The sequence below is a fragment of the Aplysia californica genome, unplaced genomic scaffold (assembly GCF_000002075.1).
Source record: "Aplysia californica isolate F4 #8 unplaced genomic scaffold, AplCal3.0 scaffold00700, whole genome shotgun sequence".
NCBI lineage: Eukaryota > Metazoa > Mollusca > Gastropoda > Aplysiida > Aplysiidae > Aplysia > Aplysia californica.
In genome coordinates, this window is record NW_004797970.1 from 204372 (window position 1) to 216827 (window position 12456).

At 40.8% G+C, this 12456-nt stretch overlaps 1 protein-coding gene across 6 annotated transcripts in view; it reads right to left on the minus strand.

Annotated features, from left to right (window-relative positions):
• LOC101847843 (mediator of RNA polymerase II transcription subunit 24) overlaps positions 1-12456 on the minus strand; it is a 44987-nt gene that overhangs the window by 8286 nt on the left and 24245 nt on the right. For all 6 annotated transcript variants that reach the window (XM_035972467.1, XM_035972468.1, XM_013088186.2 and 3 more), the window contains 5 exons: positions 7815-7957; positions 6678-6795; positions 5790-5965; positions 3765-3864; positions 1065-1219 (listed from right to left, as the gene is read on the minus strand). In XM_035972467.1, coding sequence (XP_035828360.1) covers positions 1065-1219; positions 3765-3864; positions 5790-5965; positions 6678-6795; positions 7815-7957 — 692 coding nt within the window. The remainder of the gene's footprint in view (positions 1-1064; positions 1220-3764; positions 3865-5789; positions 5966-6677; positions 6796-7814; positions 7958-12456) is intronic.

Consider the following 12456-nt stretch of genomic DNA (forward strand, 5'->3'; position numbering starts at 1 on the left):
GCTGTTATTTGATATATGAATGTACTTTTCAATGACTATTCTTGGGATATTACAGCAGTGGTTTCCCGTTGCCTACTGCCGGTTTGTGTACAGTTTCTCTGCTAGCCTTTGTCATCCACTGACAACCCACAAGGCAGTGGGGGCTTTGGTAGGATTTATAGCGCCTCCCGTCGCCAAGATGGTCCCTTCTTCGAGTGTGCGAGGTACTTATTGAAGCACCTGTGCCACCAGGGTTCCCCTCTACTCTCCACGACTATCTCTCATTTGGTTCACGACTGCTTAGCAGCTAACCTCCATATCTGGAGGCTTTCCCCCTACCCACAACCAGGGGACGCGTTATGTTGCGTATACTACCCAATATTAAATCTTAGTACTTCCCAATAATAATAATAATGATAATAATAAGAAGAAGAAGAAGAAGAAGAAGAAGAAGAAGAAGAAGAAGAAGAAATGATAATAATAATTGTAATAATAATGATACTAATAATAATGATAAAGGTAATAGTAATGATGGTAATAATAATAATAACAACAACAGTAATAGTAATAATAATCATCATCATCATCCAGTGCCAGATCTGCGACAGACATCGGCGATCATGATTTTCCATTCATTCCTTTGCTCGGACGCTCTCAGAAAAGCTACGTTTCCCTGATCTTTCCCTGTTACCCATTTGTCTAGGTTCCCTTAATATGTTGTTCTGGGCCTACCCCTGCCTCGCTTGCCCTCAATTTTTCCAGTGAGAGCTAGATGTTCAAGACCCTTATGTCTATTTAGGTGTCCCAAAAACTGCATTTGTCGTTTCCTGATTGTTTTTAACATAGAGCGTCCCACGTGGGCTTCATCAAGCACTACCTCATTTGATTTCTTTTCCTTCCACGATACTCTTAGCAGTCTCCTAAGAAACCACATTTCTGTTGCCTGTATTTTATTTTCACTGTCTTTAGTGAGTAATAATAATAATAATAAATAAGTCGTACTTGTTTGTACAGCTGATTGTCTTGGACAGGTGCGCTGTTTGAGCATGTTCGCCTGTACACAACTGCTGGAAATTTCCACTTACTTTTCCGCTCCTTGAGGGGCAGTGAGGAACTCCAACATGGCCAGAGGTTTGGCACGCGCCACGGCCCCCACCATGTTCATGTAGCTACACAGGTAGGCCGTGCACACCACTACCAGGCTCTTGGTGCTCTGTCGGCGCAGGTGCTCGATGATACTCTGCAATGGGAGGGGTGGGGTCAGGTGGTTTGTTGGAATGAAGAGAAAAACGTCAAAAGGATGGGAGGGGTGGGGTGGTTTGTTGGAGTGAAGAGAAAAACGTCAAAAGGATGGGAGGGGTGGGGTAGTTTGTTGGTTGGAGGAAAGAGAAACACGACAAAAGGAGGGGGCGTATGTGTGTGTGTGTGTGTGTTGGTGCTCTGGACAGTGCAGGTGCTCGATGGTGCTCTGGCGATGGGAGGGGTGGGGTGTATTGTTGGAGTAAAGAGAAACGCGTCTCAAGGACGGGAGGGGTGGGGTGGTTTGTTGGAGAGAAGAGAAACACGTCAAAAGGATGGAGGGTTATGTGTGTGTATGTGTGTGTGTGTGTGTGTGTGTGCGTGTGTACGTGTGTGTGCGTGTTGTCTTTTTTAAAACTAAAAAACAGCACATCCACATAGTAACTGTTATTACATCAGAGATGCCAACCAAACAAAACCAAAATGAGTATTGGGAAATATGAAAATGTGTATTTTCAGGGGAAAATGTGTATTCTCCACGACCGACTGACCAACTAGTAAAATGTTCAGGTTGTACAGCAATATTTCCTGAAAAAAATTTACGAGCTCACCAGCTCGAAAAAGGGAGCACACACGTGTACAATATACATATATCCAGTCAACAACATGTCAGTGTTCAGTGTCGTACTGGGGTCTTGTTTGACTTCAGTATTTCAGTCTGTTATAATATTTTCCACTCATTATTATTATAAAAAATTAATCCTGTTTTGAGCGTTCGGAAGGACCTAGAACAAGAATTTCGACTATCAAGAACCAGTCTAGGTGTCATGATTCATATTATGAACTGAACGACTAAAATTATTGCTCAAACTCAGAGAAGAGCAATAACTTGAAAGGCTGAAGTAGACCCGTGCACTGTGAGAGTTGTAACAACTGTGGCAGGGCAAGATGCAGTGACACTGAAAATCTGCCCGTCTTGAACAGAAAGCTACAACAAACACTGTAGGTATAATTTACTATCACCCATCCAATGACACTCGAACATTTTATTTCAATTACACAGACTTGCAAAGTATGAAGGGTCCCCGATTCCGCACACGGCCTGCACCAACGCGCGCTTTGCAGAGAGCTCTAATCAAAATTCTGAAATTTGCCTCCAAGTTTTTGCCCTCTGGTGTTGCCTTCATTCCTCCCCCCCCCCCCCCCATGTGTATTTTTATAAAAATCAATAATCCCCTCCCGTAGTCCTATACTTGGCAACACCGTTACTCCCACCAAAGACGGTCTTTGCTCACACGATGCCGCATTTATTTGTGATGCGAATGCGCGCAGGTTCATTGACCGGTCACGATGGCGAGCCCGACAATTTAAAAATCGGACAACGCTTGTATTTTCTTTTCTTTTTTTCCCACAGTACAAGTAACAGCACAGAGACGAATTCGAGAAATTTTATTTGCACGGCAACACAGCATTTACACTGCACAACCTGCATGTCACAAATAAGATGCATTATCAGTCTACCGCTTGCAAACTTCTCGGTGGTAACGAAAGCGAAAGTAGATCTTGATTTTTCCCGATCAAGCCTCGGTGTCACATACACTTCCACCTGCCGCCATAGCCGCCTGTTCAGGTGAAAGTAAAACGTACTCTCGGAGGAGGAAAAGCTAAACGAATATTATCACTATCGCGACGGGCAAATATTAACTTACTGACCTTATCGGACTTGGTTTTCAAATATTCCAGTTCCGCGATACTGATACTATTTTGACAAAAGAGGGGACTTGAGATAATTAGGTTTACTCGCCCAAACTGGATCTCGTATTTTTCGCATTCCAGGATGCGTATTTTTTCATGAAAAGTCGTATTCGCGTATTTGCGACAAAAAATCGTACTAAAATACGTAAAATCGTACTGGTTGGCATCTCTGTTACATGGTGATTTGTTGGGAACAGTTGTTTTTTTTAGTTACAGATTTACGCCACTTGCAACATAATAGGGTCATATAAGTGCCAAAGATCAGACGGTGTTATAAGAGAGTAACAAACACAAAAAATAGAAGGAGAGATACACATCATAGAAGTTTGATAGAGAAGCATACAAAGAGGCAGTTTGTTGGAGTAGAGAGAAGCCCATTGAAGAGTGGTATGTTGGAGTAGAAAGAAGCACATCCGCACAATAGCTATCATTTGGTGGAGGTTTAGAATCAAGAGACATTTATCAATCACAGGGCATTACAACACTAACAGCCCTATTTCATGAGTTTTATGGCCGATGAGAAAAGAACCGCCGTATTTCACCAAGAACAAATCATAGTTCTCAACGCATTGCTTTGCTAGGATGCTCCTAAAAACATTATCCTGGTCTTTTTGAGGTATCCTTCTGTTCAAGTTCTGTAAGTTAGTTATTTTTGGTCTACCTCTGCTTCTTTTGTCTTCTGGGAGTATACAATATTGCAAAAACAACTCTTCATGTTTAGAAAAAAGAATGTCATTGTATCTATATATTCCACCATTGCGAAGGGACTAAAGTGGGGATTTGACACTAACCTTGACCTTGTCAATCCCAAAGGCTTTGTGCTCGAGGGCGTACAGCACTTCCTGTAGGGCATAGGGTAGGTACATGATAAGCTCCTTCCAGCTGTTCACACTGAGGAAAAAGACAAGAAGAGACAGATATATAAGTAAACTGTGTACACTGTATATTTTTTTTTAGCACAAGTATTACGGCAATTGAAACACAAATAGGTCACATAAGTGCCAAAATTAGAGGCGTTACTAGAACCTAACATACAAAGAAAAGAAGGAGAGATAGGGACCACAGCTGTTTTATAAATAGAAGGATCAACCCACACCAGAGCACCTACTATCATCAAGATCACCTCCATCAATACCTTCACCATCAACATCTCTTCCATTAATCATAATCATCATTAAAATTACCATTATCATCATCATCATGGTCACAACCATCACTTCACCATCTCTGTCACCACCATCACAACCACCACGATCTTTATACATTACTATCTCTATCCTTACCATCATAACCACAACCACTACCAGCATCATCACCATCACCACCACCACGATCTTTATACATTACCATCACTATCCTGACCATCATAACCACAACAACTACCATCATCATCACCATCTCTAACATCACCCTCATCACTACTCTAAGATATCGAAAAGGGTGGGAGACAAGTGGACCAAAATTAATAAATGGGGGGTGTGAGTTTAAAATGTTTTTAAAGGGGGGGGGGGGGGCCAACATTCAACTTCACACCCCTGAACTAGTAGGAACAAACATGAGGCATCGTGGTGACATCAGGCGCTCGTCAAAATGATGAAAACAAAGAAATTGGCATTTTTCTGGCTGTTGGGCAGTTTTTTTCTAATTTTCTTTTTTTTGGGGTCAACATCCTTTACATCCATTTAAAAATACAGCTCTGTGTGGATTTTACTGCAAAACATTGATTCAAGGCGCAAAAAAATGTAAATTTTCATTTTCCAAGGATTGTCACACTGTCGAAATTAACAAACTTTGGCGGCCAATTTCTCGCTAATTTTACCTCTGAAACCAGGCGACCCTGACCTCCTTCTATCGCAAATATTTCAACTTCTATTCACTCAGATGGATATTTTTGCTCCAAAAGAAAGACAATTAACAGGCTTTAAGATGATACTAATAACTCCATATGTCCAAAAATTGTCAAGCGCCTGTTACTACGAAGTTGTGACACAAATCTGTTTTATTTCTCCTTTGGTGAATAAAAAAACAAAACAATAGATATTGAAAATTTAGTGATTTTAGTAAGTTACTGAGACAAATTTTCCCATTTAGGAACAAACCAGTTTCATTAAAAAATATAGAACAATGTACAAAAGTGTTTTTTTAATGCACAGAAAATTGAGGTAGCAGACCCGGTATCGGCACTAATACTGACAGTAATATGCCGTTTACAAAAAAAAAAGAAGTTTCATTCAGATATCTAGATTCTATATACAATGTTACACCTGACCGTCAGTCGTAGAAGGCGGGAAAATAATAAACTGGGGGTATGGAATAAGGAGCGGGGGGTGCGCAAAAAAATTAAAATTAATAAGCGGGGGGGGGGGGAGGGATGCTTATTCGATACCTTAGAGTAGCTCTCTTATCACTATCACCATCCTCATCATCATCATCATCACTACCACCACCCCCATAACGAGCACCATCACTACCACCGCCACCATCCATCCACCTCACCAACATCACCCTCATCACAACCACCACCACACCCATAACCAACACCACCACCACCCTCATTACTACCACCACTAATCACTGACACCACCACCACCACCCATCCTCATCACCAACACAGTCACCACACCCCCTCACCACCACCACCACCATCATCACAACCAGTACTATCATCACTACCACCACCACCACCATCATTACTACCACCACCACCATCCACCTCACTACCACCACCACCATCATAATCACTACCACCACCACCACCATCATCATCACGACCACCACCACCCACCCATCGACCCTCACTACCACTATCACCGCACCGGCCACAGGGTGCGATCTCGGAGCTGCTGAGCAGCAGGTTGAGAATGGCGTCCACCTTGTCCTGGTCCTCCACCACGGTGAACTCGCAGTTCTTGTAGCGGCCTTCCTCCGGCAGCCAGCGCTTGGCCCACTGATACACCAGAGTGTACTCGTTCTCTCGGTTGGGAGCCGCAATCTGCATTGGTGGGGGTTAAGGCCAGAGCATTGGTGGGGGTTAGGGTCTTGGCAGCTAAGCGCATGAAGTCACTATATCCACTTTTCAGATTCAAGAAAAATGAGTTTGAAATTTCGACGATTTTGAAATCTCTATAGCATAGTCAAAAAAACAAACGTTACTATCTTGATACCGAATTAAGGAACAGCTTAGATGTTTACAGAGGTTAAAGAGTGGCTCAATATCTCACTACCCGTATCAATTACTCCATTTCGACCAAAAGTGGGTATAGTCACTTCTTGTGCTCAGCCATCAGTGTGTTGAAGTTATGTTTTAGTAAGAGTTTTATGGCACTTGCAACATAATTAGGTCACATAAGTGCAGAAGATTAGAGGTGTTACAAGAGAGTAACAAACACAAAAAAGAAGGAGAGATACGGAAGATAAATGTTTGATAGGAAAGAAGGAGCATTCTAAACCAGAGCATCCACGAACTGTCCACCCCCTTCTTCTCAGAATCCACTCACCCCCAAGAAGTGTTTATGACGGGGGCATCAACCACCACCCACCCCTCCTTAAAAAAATACTTCCCCTCAAAAAAAGGCAAAAAAGGTTGCACTTATAACAAGAGAAACACACACACACACACACACACACACACACACACACACACACACACACACACACACAAGAAAAACAAAGAAAGAAGAGAGGTAAAGAAATGCAGATCTCACTTCCACGCCACTCTGCTGAAAGATGCTGGTGATCATGAGGAAGGTGATGTCAAACAGCTGGCTCTTGTTCGGGATGCGCAATGCCTCGCCGCTGTTCTGAGAGGCAAACTCATTCATCCTGAACGGACAAGAAAAACACAAGTATAAATGAATTTTAGTTTTAGTAACAGTTTTACAGTACTAGCAACAATTCAGTCATATAAGTGTGATAGAGTACAGGTGTTAGTAGAGAGTAACAAATGAAAAAAAGAAGGAGGAGAGAAAAGGATGACAGACGTTTGATAGGAAAGAAGGAGCAAACCACACCAAACTACTTTGATGACAAAACTGCCTGTGAACAAAGTAAGAATAAAGTTCCGTACTTCTTCTTCTTCTGGTGGTGTCAGGTCTGGAGCAGACACTGACGACCATGGTGCCCAACTCCATCCTGTTGTCTGTCTTCCTGATCAGCTAGACACCCACTGCTGATAAAATGCCAAAACTCAATTTGGCGGTACCTACCAGCCAGCACAACTTGACAATAGGTGACCATCTTCGCCACTTTCGACTGTATTTCTGCTGAGTGCGCTGACAAAACGCCTCTTTTCATTTTTAACACAAAATTTTTTTATTTTGCTAAATCCATAACCTGATCAGTTACCCTCCTTGTGGGAAAAAATCAAAGTGAATTTGTGACTAGTTTTTTAATCAGTATTCAAATTTAGGAAGAATGCTATTTTATATGGTTACACTGACAAAAAGCCTTTCAATCTCGAAATTGCTGTGAATAAGAAAAAGGTATTTTGTCAGCATACGAAAGATTTTTATTGCGAGCGCAGTAAATCTCTCACTAACAAAAACTGTCCTTGTATTTCAAGCACAATAAATCTCTAACAAAAACTGTACTTGTATTTCAAGCACAAAAAATCTCTAACAAAAACTGTACTTGTATTTCAAGCACAATAAATCTCTAACAAAAACTGTACTTGTATTGCAAACACAATAAATCTCTAACAAAAACTGTACTTGTATTGCAAACACAATAAATCTCTAACAAAAACTGTACTTGTATTGCAAACACAATAAATCTCTAACAAAACTGTACTTCTAATATATTGCAAGCGCAGTAAATCTCGACAAACAAAAACCAATCGATACCTGATCAGCTTCGTGATGAAGTCACCGAGGCGACCCGTGCTGGCAGCGGCCAGCCTCAACATGTCAAAGCTGTGGCCTTGGTGCATGATGGTCAGAACCTTGACCATCGACTCGGACGTCTTCAGGGGATCAGAGTCCAGTGACTGTACCAGACAGGGAGAAAAAGACGGTAGAAATATCCAGGGCATATTCATGTAGAGTATAAAAAATAACCCCATGCACTGCTAAACTTCAATTAGAAAGAAGAGAAAAAGAAAAGATATGTTTCTAAAATACCACTTTATGCGTCTTTTAAGGAAACTTGTCTCACTTGGGCACTATCAAGACATGGCCAGATATACAGGTATGAAGCATTATTCCATATAAAGCAAACAGTCTACAAAGCAGGACATGTAAAGATTTTTGATAAAACACAAAGTTCAAAAATAAAACAAAGTTTAAAACTGGCATGATGGATGACAGAAAGACCAAAAAACAAAAAAGAAAGTAAAAGAAAATATGTTTTCATCCCTTTAGAAATGAGGTTTAAAAATGGTAGTTGAATGTGAAAGGGTTAGAAAAATGTTAGCAGTAAAAACGAAATACTGATGTCTGTGCACAATAAAAGCCTGCAGCTTTCAGATAAAAGAACAAAAAACAAACAAGAAGTCTAGATCACCCTTGGAGAAATAAACTTGAGAATTATTCTTGACAGAAACAATACACACTGAGTTTGGGCTCAAAAGGGCAATGCAAAGCTACGGAAATTCTTCAGGTATTTAAAAGTACGGTAAAACTTTTAGTTTCGTTTTACTTAGAATTTTTAGGCACTTGCAAAACAATTAGGTCGTGTAAGTCGTCGCCTCAGAACTATTTTGTCCAAAGTGTACTTAACCCCCTGGGGCAGTGCCACTGACTGTAGTGTCTTTAGGCCATTCCCAAAGGGGGGACATTTCTCGTTCAAGCACAGTAGAATTGTAAATGGGCAGACTCATGTTACGCTCATAACTGTGCCTAATCTACAACAGGGAACTGCTGCTTTTTCTTTCCTGATCCTTACTATAGTCATTTTCCTCTACTCCTTTTGTATGTTTGTCACTCTCTTGTGACCTGCTATTTCCGGGGTGCATTGATAGTCAAAGCAGGCCTTGTGCTGTTCAAGCTAGAGAGGTGAGCAGTCTAAGTCTGATTCCCTGTAAAGACTTCTCTGTTGACACCCACCCCTTGGCGCTCATATGACCTTATGCAGTTGCGAGCGCCGTAAAACCCTCTACAAAACCCCCCCCAAAAAAACCAAAAGGTGTACTTAACAAAGAGGCAATTTGGACAAAATAGTTCTGAGGCGACTAAGAACCAAAGATTAGAGGAGTTACAAGAGAATAACATACAAAATAAAGGAGAAGGGATCAGGATGACAAAACCTTGGACAGGAAAGAAGAAAACCAGACCAAAACACCCACCAACTACATAATGGTAAAACTTTACAATTGAGAAGAAAATAAGATGAACAGCTTGAGTGATTAATCACCCATCTTGGTTTTCTTTCTTTTTTTTTCTTTTTTTTTGAAGCCCACAATTATGTACATATGCGTAAAAAATCTTTGAATATTTCATAATTACACATTCTGACCATAAAGTTTTAAAAATAAAACATTTAAGTCACAAGCATGACAAAAATCAAAATTTAATCTTTTTTAACGCCTTAAGCAACACAAGTGTTTTGAAGTTTAACGACATATCTCAATGATAAGCAAGCACCCATGGTCCATCCATCAGTACATTGGATTAGACGGTGCATCCAAGGACCTTCAGGTTAAAGTTATTTAAAAACCAATAGGAAAGACAGCTTCGAAACATTACCAAACAATCTACAGCAAGTAACGGAGAGCTTCCCACTAATGGAGATAGGAAAGAAACAGAAAATTTACGACTTATTCCGAGGTTTAAAAAAAAATTATAAAAATATCATGGAAATAGAACAATCTAAAAAGAGAAATAGAATTTCTCGAAGCTCAGTAACCCCTTGGGTGCAAACTTCAACAGTGTGTCAATATTTCATGCATAATACAACTTCATTTTGCAATATTAGTGTGCTGAAGTCTACAGTACAATGCTTTTGTTCAAACTGAAAACAGACAATTTAATGAAAGGATAGAATATATACATATAAACAGTGAATTAATGACCGTGTTCTCTTCAACACATGCACGGACAAAACAGTACAAGATGTAAACCATACTCTCTAAAAGCTCTTAATTTTTTTCACAGACTAATCACTTCTGTTGCTGACAATTGTTGAACAGTGATGGACTGGGCAGCATGCATCAGCAAAGGGATATCGTTGCAGAATGACAATATTAAAAGTGAGGAGATTAGGGGGGAAAAATGGGCGTTATCACAAACTGGAGTTCATGAGGGTATCATTTTTAAGATCTTATAGACTCTAACTGCATTTCTGTTCCATTCTTGGTTGTTTACTAATGGGGGGGTTTTTTGTTTTTGTTTTTGTTTTTATCTTTTGTTAAAGTGTTTAACGGCGCTCGCAACTGCACAAGGTCATACAAGAGCACAGGACACATTAAACATTTTCAGTTGGTAGGAAAGTTTGAATTCTGCCCAGGTGCCAGCCGAAGTCTACTTTTATCGATTTTGGACCACCAAGGGATCTTAAACGGCGCATGCAACTGTATTACGTCTTATGAGTGCACGGGACCCATTAAACATTTTCACTTGGTAGGAAATTTTCAATTTAGCCCGGGTGGCGGCCGAAGCCTCTTCTTATCAATTTCGGACCATCAAGGGATCTTTAACATGCGCAACTTGCACACAGGACTTCCGAGATTTTAACAATGACAATGACAATCTTTATTCATCTCGCAGGGAGAAATTGTCTTGGTCGTTAACAATGGCAGTAGACATTACAAAGGTTAGGGCCCTTGTCCGAAATGGCTAGGTGTAGATCTTACCTACCATAAGATCAGAGGTGTGGCTGAAAGACAACCGTAAGAAAGAGCCAAGGAGTAGCAGTAGAAAGGCTGCAGAAAGAGTCCGGAGCCCAGAGGAGGAGGCAAAGGGGGTGAGAGAGTGGGGGCAGAAAGTGCAAACAAAAGCAGATGACAGAACATTTATAGAGAGCAGGAAAGGACGTGAAAGGAGAACAATTTTAGAGAAAAAAATTATTCCATCGCTATCTGGATTCGAAGCCGGGATCTTCTGAATGAAAGGCGAATATCTTAACCTCTAGACCACGAGAGCCCTCGTTACGAATGTTTGACTTCCCATTCAACTAACAATAACAATAAACCAGCAGTCAAACAGAAATGAAGTTATATAGATCTATAAGGTAAGTAGACGGTCTCATAATGTCCAATCTGTGATAACACCTGTTTTTCCCACTGAATCCTTCATGTGTCTTCAAATGGGAACCCCCCCCCCCCCTTCTGCATAACACAGCATTTCTTCACTGACGCAAAATTTACCACCTGCCTCACAATTAAACGGTTCTTATCTTTTTAAATATCGGCTTTCTATGCCTCCATTAACACAATTTAGATCATTTAAGAGGCAGCTTCGACCCTACCTGTCAGGGCGAACCCGGGCTGAGAGGGACACAACATCCCAACAGAAAGATCGAGATACTCAAATAAAAATTCTTCCCGACACGCGAACTCAGGTCTTCTGCATGCAATGGTAAAAGCGCCTAACCATTACACCAAAGAGGTCGGTACAATTAGAATCTGCGCTATCTAATTTTAGAAGAGCACTGCCAATGTTCATGCCAACTGTCCAACTATCATTCACCTATTTCACTCTGGTATAAGATAAGATACACCTTTATTATCCAAATCCTGGCACATTGGTTTAGAGTATCACCACGTACACACATACATACACACACACACACAAACGTGCACACACATGGAATAGGAAATTGGCCGCTGAGAAGGCTCTCCACCCGTCTAGAACCTGGGTGATCTACTCCCACCTCCAACCATCTGTCATGTTCATAGTTTTCAACACGTTACGTGATTGAGCAATAAACCAATGATCACTCGACATTTTTTAGTTTTAGTAAGAGTTTTTTTTGCTTTAGTAGAGGTTTTACGACGCTCGCAACTGCATAAGGTCATATGAGCTCCAGAAGTTTAGAACTGTTACAAGAGAGTAACAAACATAAAAAAGAAGGGGAGATAAGGACGACAGATGTTTGATAAGAAAGAAGAAGCAAACCACACCACACCAGACCACCCACCAACCACCCACAAAAATGAAGAATAGAGGTGTTAAAAGAGAGAATAAGAAACACAAAAAAGGAGGAGGAGAGAGAAGGACAATAGTTTTCTATAGGAAAGAAGGAGCAAACCACACCAGAGCACCCGCCACTTGACAGTACCTTGGAGCCTCATTATAGACAGGTTAAAAATAGCCGAACAAATAAGTGCACCATATCAAAGAAAGCAGAATTTAAGGAAGTAGCAACAAGACAGCAAACATAGAGTGAATTATTGCACAAGATCTTATTTCAGACCTTTGTGTCTCCATAGACGCTCAGTGTAAATACTTATTAGTTTGATAAGTTGAACAGTTAATATGAACCCTTAAGGTATTCCCCCCCCCCCTCTCTTTTTTTAGGTAAGCATGTGTGCATGTGTGTGTGTGTGTG